General features: G+C 39.9%; 1 protein-coding gene across 2 annotated transcripts in view; it reads left to right on the top strand.

Annotated features, from left to right (window-relative positions):
- Positions 1-1,665: 1,665 nt before the first annotated feature.
- The window catches only part of LOC115271009 (ERC protein 2-like), a 28,023-nt gene continuing 11,030 nt past the window's right edge, over positions 1,666-18,658 (top strand). The window contains exon 1 of one of the 2 annotated variants that reach the window (XM_029880401.2): positions 1,666-2,481. In XM_029880401.2, coding sequence (XP_029736261.1) covers positions 2,424-2,481 — 58 coding nt within the window. In that variant the 5' untranslated portion in view covers positions 1,666-2,423. The remainder of the gene's footprint in view (positions 2,482-18,658) is intronic. The other variant, XM_029880402.2, reaches the window with a different exon arrangement.

The raw sequence follows: 18,658 nt of genomic DNA, 5'->3' as shown, positions 1-18,658 counted from the left end.
AAGATTTTCTGAAAGAATCCTTGGATGAATTTTAAAAATAATCCCTGTAGTTGCTCCTGAAATAGTCTCAGAAAATTTTCCCGAGCGAATTGGAGGAAATCCTGAGGGAATCTCTGGAGGAACTCTTGAAGGAATCCCTGGAGAAATCCTTGCAGGATTTCCTGGAGAAACCCCAAGAGGAATCACGGCAGCATGATTTGACTAACAAACAGTCCACTATGGGCACGAAACATGGACTCTACGTGCAGAGGATCAACGCGCCCTTGGAGTTTTTGAACGGAAGGTGTTGTGTACCATCTACGGCGGAGTGCAGATGGGAGACGGGATTTGGAGAAGACGAATGAACCACGAGCTGCATCAACTGCTGAGAGAATCAATCATCGTCCATATCGCGAAAATCAGGATGTCGGAAGGCAACCCAACTAAAATGGTTCTCAAGAGCCATCCGACCGGTACAAGAAGACGTGGTGCGCACCGAGCTAGGTGGATCGATCTAGTGGATGACGATTTGCGGACTCTTCGCAGAGTGCGGAACTGGAGACGCACAACCATGGACCAAGTATAATGGAGACGACTCCTACGTACAGCAGAAGACCGGTAAGTTAAGTAGCCCATCACTATGTAGCATACGGACAACTTCAATGTGGCAGACGATATTGCCCTTCTAGCCCAACAGCGCTCTGACATGCAGAGTACGCTCAACGACCTGGCCGAACGCTCCTCTACGGCGGGTCTAATCATCAACCAGCAAGACCATATCGTTGGAAGACAACATGGACAAACAAGGGCTTTGTAAGCGGTATTCAAAATGGGGATCGCTCTGCAGTTTTCAGATTCCAAATATTTGCCTTTTTTATGCATGAGGCAGATCACCCCTACCTTTCACTCCTCTGGTAGTTCCTCGTATGGCCATGTACTTGGAGACCGCGAAATACGTCTCTGTCATCATCAGTCCTTTCGGAGTGTGGGCTGTGCATGTTGATTATGTTGAAGTGGAAGAATCCGGCCCTTCATCCTCAGCCTGCACATGTTTTCGCCGATCGGCCACCAACTGATCACGCAACCCTGCATAAAGAATCTATAGCTTTGCGTGCCGAGCTTCCAATCACAAGTCCTTTTCGTCTCTGTGGTCGTCGCCACTGGTATCGGTTCGTGTTCTTCTCTTGTTGGTCAACCCATGGAACTGGGCTCATTTCCTGTAAGCTACGAGTTCTTCATTGTCCAAGCACCAGTTTTCATCGGAGGTGATGTTAAATGAGCACCCTGGAGATACTTGGGCTTCCACTTTCAAGGGCTTGTAAGCGGCATTACTCAGCGAAATAAAGCCTAATTTTAGAGGAGGCACATACATAATCTAATTACAGCTTGAATAAGTGGTGTGAAAAGGATTCCTTGACCCACCATAATATATAAGTACCGAAAATCAACTAACACACTCAACAAAAAATATCATTAGTGAGTCGTATTCGTTACAATACCTAGCGAAGACAAAAAAATCTTATAGACCTCTACAACCCCCATTAAAAGTTTTGCTGATTATCTCATCATGACTCCCCAACAGCATACCAAATAGAGCGGAACCTTTCTTTGTTTGATCTGCAAAACGGCTGAAACTTCTGGTCTGCCATTACTACTTACCTATACCAGCAGCATATGCCTACAAACAGAGCCTCATAAATTTATGCTAAATAAACACGAACCTAGTTTCTTCCTGCAACACGGATTACGTTACGCCGTCATCGTCGTCAGGTGGCAACCGGATAAACAAGGAGGCCTCATTCCGGGGGAATGTGACTGCAGCCACTCCAACCGGTGCGCTCCAGATAATCAGTCCTCGAGGATCTTTCGTACGGTTCGAATCATATTTTTTTTTTCCTGTACGTATTACGAACGCGCGTTTCTCCCCTTTTTTTCGAGCACCATTGTTTGCCAATGGAAGCGGACATTTTTTAATTATGTAGTAAAATCATTATCCAGCTTGGTACAGTTCGTAGCCGGTGAGGAACGTGTAGTGGAGTAATAATTATTACCCAGTCGGGCAATGAACAGCCTACGATATCCGTTCTGAGACTGGTTGAAAAATCTCTGAGGAAAAGCGGATTTTCTTGCCTCGCTCTTCTTGGTGGCACGAGCGCATCTCAGTAGGCGCGCTTCAATTTCTTACCACGTGTGTCTCGAGCAAATCTCAGCTTACTGAGTAGACACGGAGGAAATTTTGTGATGATCTTGTACTAACGGTTACTAGAACGAGAGAAAGTTCGTGGATATTTTTGTTTCAGTGTAGCCCGTGATCTGTATGAAAGGGATATTTTTTTTCCTGGTTAAGAGCAGCTCGAGCGGAAAATTAAATTTTCTTTGGAAATTCGAGCGAAAAAAGTGCACAAACCGAAGCAGTTGCTTCGGTACTTTGGAAGGAATTAATTATGCTTTCGCCGAGCAGTTTAGACGAAATCAAGGAACGGATTAGCAAAAACGAAGAAAGTAAGTATTGTTGTGTGGGCTGGGTTGTTCTCAGAACCTAACTGAAACAATTTTTTGTACTGAATGCTGTCTTTTGCCAAGTATGCTAATCACAGCCGCGAATCATTCCGTCCATCATAAGAGTATTGACCCATTCTACCGTGACGGTACAACGTTTTGACGCCTTTTTGGTCAGATTTTCCACTAGAACTCATAAATACTACTGGAAACCTCAAACCTTAAGGACAAACTTCTTGAAATCCCGGTTCAACAGTGCATCAAAACTTCAGACGCGCAAATCTTAAGAAGCAAGCTTCGAACAACAATGCATTTTATTATTATGTTCTTGCTCACTTGTAATAAGCTTAAAATAAGAAGCTCAAGTGCGCTGGTTTTGTTTACGAAGAGATTGTGCCCTCAAAATCGTGAGTAGGTGCCAAAGTCGGCCATTGTGGCGGCCATATTGGGATTCTAACAAGTCTGTCCTTAATTATTTTTGCATATGTATTCGGATTCCCTGATCTGTTGAGTTTTCATTGAACAAGCTTATTTAAAACGGAAATAAGTAGCGTGACGTTACTGTAAATTTTACAAGAAAACCGAATATGCAAAAATATTTAATGCTTACGGTCGTATTTATGAGTTATAGTGGAAAATCTGACCAAAAAGGCGTCAAAACGTTGTAACGTCACGGTAGAATGTGTCATTCTATGTATCTATTAATTGTTCACAAATAACACGCTCAGATGGCTACGCACAAGAAATTCTTCGGGCCTAAATATGCAGATCCAGATGACATTTTTTGCCATTCATTACTTCATCATTTCATACTTATAAGGTATACCTTACCATAACAGTCAGGCTAAGGCCTGAGTGGCCTTTGCTGAACATAATAGCCGTCTCAATTCTACTCGGTCCATGACTTTGTGTCCCCAGTTCCGCATTCTGCGAAGGCTCATCACATCGTCCTCCATCGACCCATCTAGCTCGCTGCGCACCACGTCTTCTTGTACCTGTCGAATGACTCTCGGGAACCATTTGAGTCGGGTTGCTATCCAGTGGCGTAGCAAGGGGGGGTGCGGGGGTGCGGTCCGCACCGGGCCCCCGAATTCAGGGGGCCTCCAAATCAGAGAAGGTTTGAATAAAGTTCTTTAAATAGTGAAAGTTTGGTACAAGTATTGAATTTATATACTTACAGATCTGTTTATAGGAATGTCGAGGCCCCTTCGTGATTATCAAAAGATTTTGGAATGGGCACACAAATGACTAATTTGAAATCCTATTATTAACAATTATAAATATGCACACTTCATTCAAGTAATTTAGTTAGTTTAGTTTTGATCAATTCGATGATTGCTATTTGTGGTACCTACAGGGGCCCCAAAATAAAAGAAATAATGTGCTAGAAATCAAAATATAAATTTATTAAATTCAGTACCGATATGGAAGCAACATTCATGTGCATTATAAAATGTTCCTGACATCCTAAACAAAGGACCAAACATAGCTGTTGGCTTAGCTTAAGGTAGCAGCTGAAATTCAGGGGTCTCATTTATGCAAATTAAGATCTGAACACATGTCACGTCAAAACCGTAATAGCAATAGTTAATCAATTATTTTTGCTCTCGTATAAAAAATAAGTGCAAATAAGTGCAAATAAGTGCCTTCGGGGATACCTTTTACGATTTATCAGGAGTTACTTCAAAAACTTCTACAAAAAATCATCTAAGATTAACTTAAAACATTTTTTCAGAGATTACTTCAAAAATTCTTCTAAGCATTGATTAAGGAATGCTTACAATGATTCCTTCAGGAACTTCTCCAAGCATTTCTGCAGGAACTTTTCAAGAAATCCTTCAGGAGTTCTTGCAAGGTTTTTTTTTTGAAATTTCTTCAACCATTTGTTTCGGAATACCTCTTCGGATTCCTTAATTAAATCCTACAAGGATTGTGTCATGAAGTCCTTCAAGGAATCCCTCAGATGAACCTTAAGGAATTTCTCCTAAGATTTCTTTAGAGATGTATCCAAGACATAATCTTGAAGGAGTTCCTCATGGAAAATATTTTTGATGAATTTCGGAAATCATGCTTGGAGCCATACCTGAATGGATCATTGAAAAATTTTCTAAAGGAATTGTGGAGGAATTCTTGGAGGAATTCTTGTAGAAATGTTTGCAAGAATTTTTGGATGAATTTCTAGAGGAATCTTTGTAGAATCGTCTTGATGAATCCTAAGATGTATTCGGAAAGAGCCATTGGGTTGATTTTGAAGGTATCTTTGATGACATTCTTGAAGGATTACTACAGTACTATGAAGCTGGTACTGCAAGGAATACATTGGGGATTTAGGTAAAGAAATCCTAAAGAAATTTTGAAAACAAAGAGATTTTTGGAAGAGCTAATGATGAAATGCATTATTTATTTCTCAAAGAATTCCCCTCAAAATCTTTGGAGCAAATCGAAAAAAAATCTTTAAAAGAATACCTATATGGAAAGAAAATCTGAAGGAAAACTTTAAGAAATCCCTGAACAAATCTTTGTAATGTAGCTTGAAAAAAAAATTCTTGAAGAAAAAGATTTAATCTTCATTGGACTTTCTTAAAGGCATTGCAAAAAGAAAATCTTGGAGAAATTTCTTTAAAAAATCATGCAGGAATTCCAAAAGGATTCTTCTGGAAAGTTGCTGAAGTGATTATGTGAGGTAGCCCCAAAAGAATCATTAGTGAAAATCTGTAAGATACTTTTTATGGAATTCTTGGGAATACATATAATTGAAGAAATTGCTTCAGAAACATATTGAGGAGTTTCCGAAGCAATCACTGTTGCGCGCTGTAGCAACTTTCGAAGGAAATCTTGGAGGAATTTGTAAAGAAGCCCTTGAAGTAATTCCTAGATAAATCGTAAGAGATATCCAATAAAGAGTTCTTGGGGTTTCTCACTTGAAACAAATGCTTGATGAAATCGTAAGAAACATTTTTAGAAGTTTCGCGAAGTGAATCCGGACGAAACAGGTGTTATCGTTTAAAAAATATTTAAAGGTATCAATAGAAAAATTCCTAATGGAAACCTTGTAAGAACTCCTAAAGGATTCATTGAAAGAATATCAGTAGAATTTCCTGGAGGAATTTTTGTGAGAATTCATGAAGGATGTTTTATTTTTTTATTAGAATTTCTGAAGTATTTCATCGGTTTATTTTTTATTTTTTCAGATATCACTTTGGAAATCAGTGCAGCAATTAATTAAAGAATATCTAATCCTGAAATTACTCAGAAAAATTTCTTCGGAAATTCCTTTGGGAATTCCCAGAGCATTTTTTCTGATTTCATTCTGCATTATTTTTAGAAAATTTCTGTGGCAATTCCTTTAAAAACTGTCTCAGCTATTGTGTTGAAAATTTAGTTCGCAATTCCTTTTGTAAAAATCTCAAGTTTTTTAGGATCCCCGTTAGAAGTATAAATGAAAATTTATGCAGCAATTATTTTACGAAATTGTTAGACAATTTCTTTGGAAAATCTTCAATGAATTCTCAAAAATGCTTCAGCAATTACTTTACGAATTTCAGATTTTTAGTTCTTCGAAATTTCTTTAGAAATTTTGTCTGCAACCTTTCGCTAGTTTTTTTTTTACAATTCGTTTGAAAAATCCTCGGGTAATTACTTTGGGAAATGTTAATTCTTTCCTGGATACTTCTTTACTAATTCCTAAAGGAATTGATTGGTTTTGGTTAATTCATTTGGCATTTGCTTTAGAAATTGTTTTAAAAACTCTTTCGGAAATTCCTTCGGAATTTGCTTTGGTAACTCTTTTGAAATTTCTCGGCAATAATATTCGAAATTGATTTTGGTTATAAGTTTTGAAAATCATTACTTTTCGAAATTCTTTGGGCAATTGCATTGAGAATTTATCAAGAAACTTTTACGGGGTTTCACCGGCATTTCCTTTGCTTATATATTTAAAAATTCCTTTGGTTTATCTTTCAATAGTTCCTTAAGAAATTCATTCGACAGGTACTTGGAAAATTCCGTAGATTTGAGAGGCAATGTTTTGAAAACATCTCCGGTAATTCCTCAGAAGGTAATTCCTCTGGATTTTTTTAATTACTTTTGGAATTCCGTATGTTATGCAGATTCCGTCTGGTTTTGCAGTTCTATGAGATACAATTGTTATTAAAAAAAAAATCAAGAATTTGAAATCGAATGGCCGAAGAAAATCTCAAAGGAATTACCTAAGGAAGTTACAAAAAATAAGGTGATTACCAGAGATGTTCACAAACAATTTCCTAAAAAAAATCACAAAGCTAATTCCAATTTTTTTTTTATTTCTTGAAAAAAAATCTTATATTTTTTTTTAATTTCTAAGAAGGAGTTCCTGAATCCTTGACTAAATAATTGCAGAAATTTCTTAAGCATTTCTAGAGAAAAAAACACTCAAATACTCTGCAGGAATGCCTATAGATTTTTTTAGAGGAATTTGTGTTAAAAATCTTCGAAAAAATCTTGCAGAAGTAATAACACAAATACATGGAGAAATCCTTGCATGAATGAAATCTCAATATATCTTGTACAAAATCATTTGTAAAATACTTAGGGAAATCAGTTTAACACTTCAAAACGCGCGCCGTTGTAAAAAAGTACAACATTGCCAAAAACCTCGCTCATCGTATACAGCGCGAGCACGTTGTATTTTTAGGCTCAAACAGGCGCGCGTCCTGAAAGTTTAAGAATGAATTAATAAAATCAATTTAAGAAAATCTAAGAGAATACTTTAATAAATTTTGAACGAATCTTTCGAGAAATCGCAAGAGCATTTATTGGATGAACTACTGAAGAAATCTTTAGAAAAAATTTCTAAAAGCCTCTTTGAAGGAATTTCTTTAAAATTGTGACTAAAACGATGGAAAAATTCCTAAAGTGAGCCCTGAAAAAATCTCAAAAGTAATCCTCGGTTGAATCCCTAGAAAATTTATTGAATAAATTAAACAAGGAATGCTTTATTCGATAGATGAAACCTTTGCATTAGTTACTTACAAGATCCTTGAAGGAATTCTGAAAGAATCTTTTGATTATTGAGGGCCCAGAATCAAAGGGGTGTAAGTGACCATTTTGACGATTTTGAGTTGAGCATACCAAAACAATTTCCCGGTTTCAAGCTTTCAGCAACTTTTTAAGATTATTTTTACGATGATTAGAAAAATAACAAATTGGGTCGATTTTGAAACTCTATACATTTTGTATGAGATGAAAAATTGGTGAAAAACTTTAAACCTCATTTACTCTAAAGTGGGTTTTTGTCACTTACTCTTCTTTGCTCTACCCCCTCAATTTTCAAGAGTTTTTTTGGAAAAATATTTAAGGGCGGACGGGACGGTCGGGTAAATATCCGCCATTGCTCTGTTGCTACTAAGATGGTAATCTCAGATTCTACTTCATATTTTGCAACAAAAACCTATCATTGTGTATGCTCACTTGCACTGCACATGCTGATTGTTTTTCATCATCTTCACTGCAATAGAACTCGAGATTACCATCTTCAAAATCGCGAGGCAAATTGTTAGAAAGAGAGGCAAGATAGGCGTCCCGTTTCACCTTAAGAAATACTTGGAAAACATCCCGTAGGAATTCTTGAAGCGATTCCTGAAGAATTACGTAATTATCGGTGCCGTAATCGCTTTTTTTCGAATAGTATTAATTTGGGATTGTAAGATTACTAAAAGCATTTTGACCCTACCAGGAATTCTCAGAGATTTTTTTTAAACGATTATTTCGGAGATATTTTTAGGGGAATGATTAATAAAACCTGAAATTCTTGACTGAGATGCTTGATGGAAACTTAGAATGATTTTTTTAGAAGAGTTCCAGAGAAATGCTAGCTAAAATTCCTGAAGGAATCCTTGGGAAATGTCCTAGAGTTGATGGATAGTAAAATAACTCCTACAGGTTCCTCTGACAATTTTGTTAGAGGAACTTATGTAGGAAACCTTGGAGGTAAAAAATATTATCCAATGGATTCTTTGGCGCTGTCCATAAACTACGTAGACTCATTTTTGGTCATCTCAGACCCTCCCTCTCCCCTCGTAGGCTTTTGTCCATACATTTTTTTTTTTTGAAATTTGTATGGAGCGGAGACTTTTGCCATACCCCAGCCCCCCATCTCCCCCTCAACAGTCTACATATTTTATGTACAGGCCCTTTGGAAATGTCCTGGACGAATTCTATAATGGATTTCTTAGTAAAACCTTAGAGAAACTCCTCAAAGAATCCTAGCAGATTTTTTTTTTTCAAAAAAAAAAAAACGCTGCTGTATTTTTTTTAAGGAATCATTGGAGGAAATTCTGAAGGAATCCTTGAAAAAAAAAATCTTTAAGGACAAGGTATTTGGAGTACATAGCTCCAATTTTCACGAGCATAAATCTAGAGAACCGTCAAACGTATCTGGATGAAATTGTAACTTGATTACTTGATCCATTGAACATTGAGTTACATTTTAAGCCGGATACGTTTAGGTACCGGGAAACTTCAAATACTTTGTTCTTAAAAGAATGCCAAGAATGCTTAAGGAGATGCCAAGACAAAATCTCGGAGAAATCTCTGAAAGAGTTATGTGAGGTAATAATTGAGAAAACCTTGAAGAATCTGTGGAGAAATACTTAACTTCTGTGGAAAAATCATTAAAGGAATTTTGCAGGATCTCCTGAATAAATCATGGAGGAATGTTTGAAGAAATTTTAGAAGGACTTCTCCATCTGGAGGAATTCAGATGTAATTTCTTGGTAGTATATTTGCTTCTAAAGGAATCATTGTAGAATTTTTTGTGGTATTTTTTTCTGGAATTTCTCAAGAATTCTATGAATTGTCAGAGATATTATTGATAGAATCCCTGGTGGACTTCCTGAACAAATGTTTCGAGAAACACTCGATGAAGCTTACTCAAGAATCTTTTGAAGTACTCTGAAGTACTTTTGAAAACATCCTCAGAACAACACTGTAGGAATTCCTGTAGGAATGGTTAGAGAAATACTTAATGACATTCATGCATTAATCAATTAAAATATTCATGAAGACAAATTATTCTTCAAGAAAGATTTTTTTAAAGAAAACGGTAAAGTAATTTCTACTTAATTCCTGAAGGATTGATGTAATTCTTTGAAAAATGTTAAAACAAAAAATTCGACATAATTCCCCGGGATGTATCCTTGCAGAAATCCCTGAAGAAATACATAAAGGAATACAGAAAATATTTTTTTACCTTTCGTCAGTTTGTTGATCACCACTACCAGTATTACGCTTATACTGAGTACGAAAATCGCGATTTTTTCAACGTGTTGTACAAAATATAACAGCGCGATCACTCGAGAGTTAAATGTATAGAATTATCATTGTAAAATATGTACATCTGTAATTTTCATGAGGGCCCTCAAATTTGCTCCCGCACCGGGCCCCCAAATTCCTAGCTACGCCACTGTTGCTATCCGACATCCCGATTTTCGCGGTATGGACGATAGTTGGTTCTCTTAGCAGTTGATGCAGCTCTTGGTTCATTCGCCTTCTTCAAGTCCCGTCTTCCATCTGTACTCCGCCGTAGATAGTACGCAACACCTTCCGTTCGAAAACTTCAAGAGCGCGTTGGTCTTCTGCACGTAGGGTCCATGTTTCGTGCCCATATAGGACTACTGGTCTAATCAGCGTTTTGTAGATAGTTAACTTCGTGCTACGGCGAACTTTATTCGATCTTAGAGTTCTGCGGAGTTCAAAGCAAGCACGATTTCCTGCCACAATGCGCCTCTGAATTTCTCTGCTGGTGTCATTTCGGCGGTCACCATTGAGCCCAAGTACACGAATTCTTCAACCGAATCGATTTCATCACCGTCGATATAAATACGTTTCCGCCATCATCTCAAATTTACGAGCAATAATATCAATATCATCAGCGAAACCAAGCAGCTGAACGGACTTCGTGAAAATCGTTCCACTCGTGTTTATCCCCCCTATCCTAATTACACCCTCTAAAGCAATGTTGAACAGCAAACACGAAAGACTATCATCTTGCCGTAACCCTCTGCGAGATTCGAAGGGACTCGACGTATCCTGGATACTCGAACTACGCACATCACTCGATCCATCGTCGCCTTGATCAATCGTATCAGTTTATCCAGGAATCCGCAGGGTTTTTGACCCCATTCCCGGCACTACAGGTAAACAAAATTGGATATAACCTAAATTCACAACGAAACGACCGTTTTCCTCCACTTCTTCCACCTGCATCAAATACCTTAATGCGTGAACTTGTTGTTAACAGTGATTGTTGTGAAGATTTTCTGGCAGAAAGCTGATTTTGAACGAGTTTACTGCACCTAGTCCAGCGCCAATTCCCGGCATCAGTGCCAAACTTCCAGCAAAACCAAATGGGTAATCTCGGCACCCACATTACATACATTTATTTGTTCAACATCACATTTAAGACAAAACATAATCAACTCCATCCTCGGTCGCGCCCGATGCTCGCCAAGTCACGCTCCACCTGGTCACGCTCCACTTCCTTGCAACATGCCCTGCCTACCGTATCCTTCCGGCTTTGGCCACCTTCTGGGTGCTGGATTCGTCGTGAAGTGCAGCGAGCTCGTGGTTCATCCTTCTCCGCCTCACACCGTTCTCCTGCACACCGCCGAAGATCGTCCTTAGCACGCGTCTCTCGAAAACTCCGAGTGCTGGCTGGTCCATGTCTCGTGCCCGTAGAGGACCACCGGTCTTATTAGTGTTTTGTACATGGTGCATTTGGTGCGTGGATGAATCTTTTTGACCGCAGTTCAGTACTGATCACGTCAGTACAGCAGGGAGAAACATCGAGCCAACTCCCACGTTGAGGGAAAATAAGGAAGCTAGCAACACAAACACAATAAGTCAGCTGGTAAGGATGGATCGGAGCTGAATTCTTTAAGGAAGTTACTAAAATACGGTGGAGTAGCATTGACTGGTGTGAGACTAACTGAGACTTACAAACTGCTCAATCGACCCAGTGGCTAAACCAAGACTCCCGGATAACTAGCTCAGTAGCATGAGCATTGGCGGAGCCAGCTTTTTCTTTTTTCTTACTCACTCTCCTAAACATATACGAGAAAGAGTGGGATGAAAGAGGAGGCAAGCTGCCCCCTCTTCTATCTTTCTCTTTCTCGTGCTTGTTTAGGAGAGTGAGTAAGAGAAAAGAAAATGCTGGCTCCGCCAATGAGCATGAGACCCCTAGAGCTGAGTCTACAGGGTCGGCATGCTACTGGGTAATTCGGAGGGGCTACGCGGAACAACGGGTGCTGAAACTGTGGAATTCTTAATGATTGGTGGATTGAAAGAGTGTTTTACAAAATCTATGTGGGATTTATTGAATTTAATATTGAGGTTGGGTGTTTGAACTTTGATGGGCTATTACGAATATGTGATAGTTTGTGGTAAGGATTGTTGCTCTGGTACGTACCGGGGCGTTGCTGGACGTTGGCGAGCGCTCGCTGCTGAGGTGAGGTTTGCTTCGGCGGTGGTGAGTTGGAAGATGGCGACTTGGTGGCTTGGTCTTCGCGCATCTGAATGGCGGCGGTACCGCTTGATTGGGCCAAAGGCAATGGCGAATTGTTACGGATGTAGCCTGGGGGTATACGGCGTTCCCTTCGTTGACGCAATCGACGGGCCACGGACGAGACCGTATTGGTCACGCCGAGAAGGGTTCTCCTGGACACTTAGGACTTCACGGTCCGAGACTTCTCTCACTACGGCGGTTACGGAGCCTGAGAGGAGGTCCTTGACGGTTAGACCAATACCAACGAAATCGTTGGTTTGGCCGACGTGCACAGAAAGCTGGGGCAATGTGCGGCTCCGTGGGCGTTGCATGCTAGTCCGTTGTCTAGTGTCGTGCTTCCTTCAAAGAGCGAAAAGCTCACTGGACACGTTCAGCGTTTTTTTTTTAATCTAAGGATTATAGAATCCAAACAAAGGTCCTGAGGACCAAGGCATGTTTAACTAACGGCCTTCCGAAATAGCATCCAAAATATGTTACCTGGCTGAACTATTGACCTCGCACTGTGGTTCACTTCAGGATTGCACACGGCACTTTAGGCACTAAATATAGGGACAATTTGAACTTGGCTCAACTGTCTTGAACAAACGCCGATTTACTTCTGATCAATGGCCGACTCCCCAAAATTCTATCTAGCCAATCCATTCATTTTCCATTTGTTCCATCCTGCCTTAATTTTCCTTCCTTGTTGAATATCGCCACCCATCCATTTTCAATCCTTTTTCCTTATTACCACAGTTGATTTATTCTGCCCTTTTAAGCCCGTTGATCTAATACATTTAACACAAACTATACAATATCTATCTAATCCTACAAACCCAACATGAAACACAATCTATAAAAACACTACAGTTCCTTAACAAATGCACAAATTAAAAATAATATTGGGATAATTGTAACTAAACGGTTACAGGTGAGAGCATCACACTGGGTCATTACCAAGATTTGGGAGGAGGAAGTATTACCGGAATGAATGAAAGGTATCGTGTGTCCCATCTACAAAAAGGGCGACAAGTTGGATTGCGAGAACTATCGCGCGATCACACTAATGAGCGCTGTCTACAAGATACTCTCTCAAATTTTTTGCTGCCGTCGATCACCGATTGCAAGAGAGTTCGTGGAGCAATATCAGGCTGGATTCATGGGTGAACGCGCTACAACCACAGAGAACAGACATCCAGGCTAGAACAAATTTCATTCGGAAAGTTGTGTAAGGATTTGAATCTTTACTTGAGTAAGGTTGCAAACCAATACACGATGACAACACTAACGCCACCAGACACCATATTGCCACAGTCAGTGGTGAATTGAAACATTTCAAATGGCCGTTAAATTCCTTACACAGTTTCAGAACTGAACTTGGATGTCTGTTCTCTGTGCTACAACGGACCAGATGTTCGCCATCTGCCAGGTGTTGCAGGAATACCGCGAATACAACGTGCCCACACATCACACTTGTTCATACACAGTACGAACAAAATCTGTAAATTTATGACGAGCTGAATGTAACAAATACGTTGAGCTACTGATACAACTATCACAAAACTATCATAAATATCATTAACTCTAGGGTCAAGAGGTTCATGGGTCCTTTTTGGTTGTGCAATGTTACGATCTAAAACGAAATCAAATGTAACATGAGACAGTGGTTGTTTTCATCAGCCAAGCTTCATAACAGTAAGGATGGACCATAATATCCCAAAAATATAGCACAACGCTTATTGTTCTTCGAAGTACTTTGGTAAATGCAGTGGAATATGTCACACTAATTAACACTACTTAACGTAGTGGCAAAAGCTATTACCACAAGTGTAGATCTGAAAGTTAGGTCTCCGAATTAGTTTTATTGATCTGGAATATCTCTAAACTATCTTGGAATCCCAAGTAACCAAAAGTTCCGCCGCCCATGAAAAAATACACTTTCAAGTTCCGCGAAGTGCAGATAAAGCTTCGAATGGAACTTTCTGGCTGCTTAAGAGGCTAAAGATGAGCCTTGCTGGAACTTCGAACACAAGTTCCGGCAAGGCTCGTTGTTAGCTTCTTAAGCAGCTTAAGCTACTTAAGATGTTACCCGGAACTTTGTCGGTACATTCAAGTTCATAGAAGATCAATTCAGTAGCATTGTGTTTTAATAAAGATTAGATGTCATTTTTGCAGAAAGCAACTGTGTAAGCATACACGAATCTATATCTATCTATATATATAAAAATGAATTTCTGTCTGTCTGTCTGTCTGACCTGACTCTTATGCATTCGGAAACTACTGAACCGATTGGTGTGAAATTTTGTATGTGGGTATTTTTAGGGCAGGGGAAAGTTCTTAGCTTGGTGTGAGACCGCTCTGGTTTCTGGAACCGGGGCCTCCCATACAGATTACTTTGCAGGGCACTTTTCTAAGGAGCTGTATGTCAAAAAACACAGTAGGCAGACAGTATGACGTTTGCCGGGACAGCTGGTAAACCATAAATTTGAATTTAGCAAATTAATGAACATGAGACTTACACAAAATAAATGCCACCCACCGGATTCGAACCGGTTGCCGCTGCGTGAGAGCCCTACGTTCTACCACATTACTATAATTGACTATTACTATTACTAAATTACTATTACGATTTTGTGAACAGTGGGTGTAGTCTGGCTTGAATCGATTTTCTTTCGGCAGGTAGTTTTGCACACTTGTACAGTAGTGAAGTTCGATTGACTTGGTAAATAAGTCAGCAGGCTATTACGCAGGAGGAACCAGTTTAAATCCACATAGGAGAGCGACGTATGTGGAAATATAATTATCGAAAGCAATTTCAGACATGAATCTCACAATACTTAATGAGGTCTGTGATTCTGAAAAAAAAAAACACATTTTTGTTTCTGCATGAATTTTGTCAAAGTTCCGTCAAAAGCTGCTTAGAAAGCTTTCCAGCTGCCTTATATGAAAGTTCATAAATTCTTAAATTACTTAAAAATGAAACTGTTTAGAAGGCTAGCTTAGCTTAGCTTATAAAGTATATAAAGTAGGTACCTTCTTATCTGAACTTATGGTTACCTACTGTGGGCACTTCTATCTGTCTGTCTGTCTGTCTGACCCTTATGAATTCGGAAACTACTGAACCGATGGACGTGAGGTTTTGTAAGGGTAAGTTATTGAGGCCGGGGAAGGTTCTTAGAATAGTGTGAGACTCCTCCCATCTCTGGAAATATGAGTTCCCATACGAATGAATTGGCGGGGGACATCTCCAAACAGCTGTATGTAAAAAAAAACGTATTAGGCAGGCAGTACAACGTACAACGTTTGCCGCGTCAGCAAGTCTAAAGAAAACACCAATAATGGCATCACAACAAGGAAATTGTCGTGATCGAGAAAAAAAATCAGCGGCAATATCATAATTCCCAAAATAAACAAAGAGTCCTCTTTCCATCAATCCCCATCACCTGCTCTCTGCCTTGACCCTCTTTATGCCAAAACGAGTTACTTCCAACCGCCAACTTTCGGTACGCTCCGGCTAATCAATCGCAACTTGGAGCGTTTTGTCTGTTAACGTTCGTGCCATTGCTGCAGGTTGGCCCCAAAATAAACTTTGTTGAAATTCGATTTTTACGCTCCACGGCGATGGAAGACATTCCCGCACCAGGCAACAACACAACAACGAACGGGACAAACAACGGATCGTTGTCCCTAGATATGACCCGATAACCCTGTTTTTCCTTCCCGGATGCCCATTCCGAAAGTCAAGCTTCAACTATTTTGACAGCCGTTTTGTGCTCTTCCCAGTCCCACACTTCTCCATGCATACAGTTGGAATTCAAAGCTGGAATTGGATGCCATTCATTGCGTACATTTATCACCCTCGCCGCCACAAGTTTGGGAATGAACGACGACGATGGTGGAAACATCTTTTACATTTCGAATCCAGGATTACTGCTTGCCGCATAGGAAACTGGAGTGGTGCGGTGCAGCGATTGACTGTCTTGCATATAATAGAATGTGTGAATATTCGTTAACTCCCCCTGTGGCAAGATTGGCGAATGGCGAAATTGAAATCGTCTCCACTGGAGCAAACGTCAATTTCGGGAAGCGATATTGAAATTGGCATCGTGAACTTCCCACGTGGTCTACCCAAATTGGAATAGATAATCGAAGAGTATCAAGTTTTATTTTTACTTTATCTTAACACTATATTAGGTGAACCAATGGCCAAGTTTTGCTATAGCTTGCTTATTACGGTACTGATAGGACAAAGACCGAATGCTTATCCTAGTCAGTGACTTCCCAGCAAAAGCTCTCCTTTCCAAGACAAAAAAAAATACACTAACAAGTAGCATAAACTTCAGGTGAACTTTCTTGCTGCTTAAAATACTATTCTGAGCTTTGTTGGAACTTTCAAGTTCCCCGAAGTTTATTTCAGTAACAAATGATGTTTAAAAAGCTATGTATGGTATGTGTGCAGCGAATCTGGAGTAGAGGTCGAAACATGTGACTGTCACGCCCAGGACCTGAGATCAAATCCCACACTTGACAAACTTACGAAATGTGAATTTAATCTTCGAAAGAGAAGAAAAGTTGTGGATCTCGAAATGAATTTTCCCAGAGCTGCAACCCCATCATCAATAGAAATAAAACAACAGAATTTATCAGAAAAGATTCCGGCTGCGGAAATGCATTGAAAGATGTTTAGCCTGGAGGTTAGAAGTGTCCGTACGGAGGATTTCGAATCGTGGGTTAGTTTCCCATAGGATCACGTTGTTGGATAATTCCACTCTGTCCATTAAACACGTGTTTTTAGCTAGTCATTCACCTTTATTCGGGTATCATTTCGTTGCTCGGATGTAGATTGCCCAAACTAAAAGCTGGAACTGAAGTTTGATGGGAAGAAAAGCTATTTCCCAATATCCAGTTCCTTTTCCCAGTGACACACACAGAAGACGAGAGTGTGCAAAAAAGAAAAAAAAAAGCTATTCGAGAGTTTGTTGGATCAATGGTTTGCGCTTCAACCGCATACGGCGATGCCATCCAGTGGGATAGGATACTGCATGGCATGGTATTATATGCAAATTTTTAGATTTTGATGGTTGATGGGGAAGTTTAAAAGTAGAAGTCATTGCTCTGAAAGGTCACTTTCTATTTGCAATCCAATAGAAATCCAATCCAAATCTAATAGAAATCCAATCGAAATCGAATAGAAATTCAGCCAATGTTCATTCTGACCCCTTTGAAGCCGGAATTTTTCCAAGCGTTATCATAGAGTTTTTTCTACGTAATTCTGTGCTTTTGGTGCTCAACAGCGTGTAACGATTACTTCAATTGTTCAAAGCTACGATTTGTAATCTATCATGTCCACTAAATCTCTTGGTAGTTCAAAAGACAGTATCAGATCAGTCGGGATATTCTAGGTCATCGAAACTGTTCTTGAGTGCAGATCCTGAAGTATACAGATGTAACAGTAGCTTATTTCATTATACATAGCTACGATATGCATTCTATCATGTCCAGTAAGTCTTTTGAAAGTTCAAAAGACAGTATTAATTCAGTCGGGATATTCTAGGTCATCCAAACTGTTCTTCAGTTCAGATCCTGAAGTGTACAGATGTAACAGTAGCTTCTTTCATTATACATAGTTACGATTTGCATTCTATCATGTCCAGTAAGTCTTTTGAAAGTTCAAAAGACAGTATTAAATCAGTCGGGATTTTCTAGGTCATCCAATCTGTTCTTGAGTTTAGATCCTAAAGTCTACGCGAGTAAAGTTAACTTCTTTTATTATACAAAGCTACGATTTGTAATCGATCGTGTCCAGTAAGTCTTCTGAATGTTCAAAAGACAGTATCAGATCAGTTGGGATATTCTAGGTCATTCAAACTGTTCTTGAGTTCAGATACTCAAGTGTACAGATGTAACAGTAGTTTCTTTCGTTATACATAGCTACGATTTGCATTCTATCATGTCCAGTAAGTCTTCTGAAAGTTCTAAAAGTTCAAAAGACAGTATCAAATTAATCGGGATATCCTAGATCATCCAAACGCTGATCTCCTGCACAACGCCGAAGATCGTCCTTAGCACGCATCGCTCGAAAACTGTGAGTGCTTGCAGGGCCTCCTCGAGCATGGTCCATGTTTCGTGCCCGTAGAGGACCACCGGTCTTATTAGCGTTTTGTACATGGTGCATTTAGTGCGTGGGTGAATCTTTTTCGACCGCAGTTTCTTCTGGAGCCCGCAGTAGGCCCGAATTCCGCTGATGAGGCGCCTCCGAATTTCACGGCTCACGTTGTTGTCAGCCGTCAGTAAGGATCCGAAGTAGACGAATTCCTCCATTACCTCGAAAGTATCCCCGTCTATCGTAATACTACTACCCAGACGGATGCGGTCGTGTTCGTTTCCGCCTACCAGCATGTACTTTGTTTTTGAGGCATTCACCACCAGTCCGACCTTTGCTGCTTCGCGTGTCTTGCGGGTGTACAGCTCTTCCACCGTTCCAAATGTTCTGGCAATAATGTCCATGCCGTCCGCAAAGCACACAAATTGACCGGATTTTGTGAAAATCGTTCCCCGGCTGTAGAGCCCGACTCGTCGCATCACACCTTCCAGAGCGATGTTGAAGAGTAGGCATGAGAGACCATCACCTTGTCGCAGTCCCCGGCGAGATTCGAATGA

The sequence above is a fragment of the Aedes albopictus genome, chromosome 1, assembly GCF_035046485.1.
Source record: "Aedes albopictus strain Foshan chromosome 1, AalbF5, whole genome shotgun sequence".
NCBI lineage: Eukaryota > Metazoa > Arthropoda > Insecta > Diptera > Culicidae > Aedes > Aedes albopictus.
The sequence above is the reverse complement of the archived record's forward strand: the minus strand, read 5'-3'. Positions and strand labels throughout refer to the sequence as shown.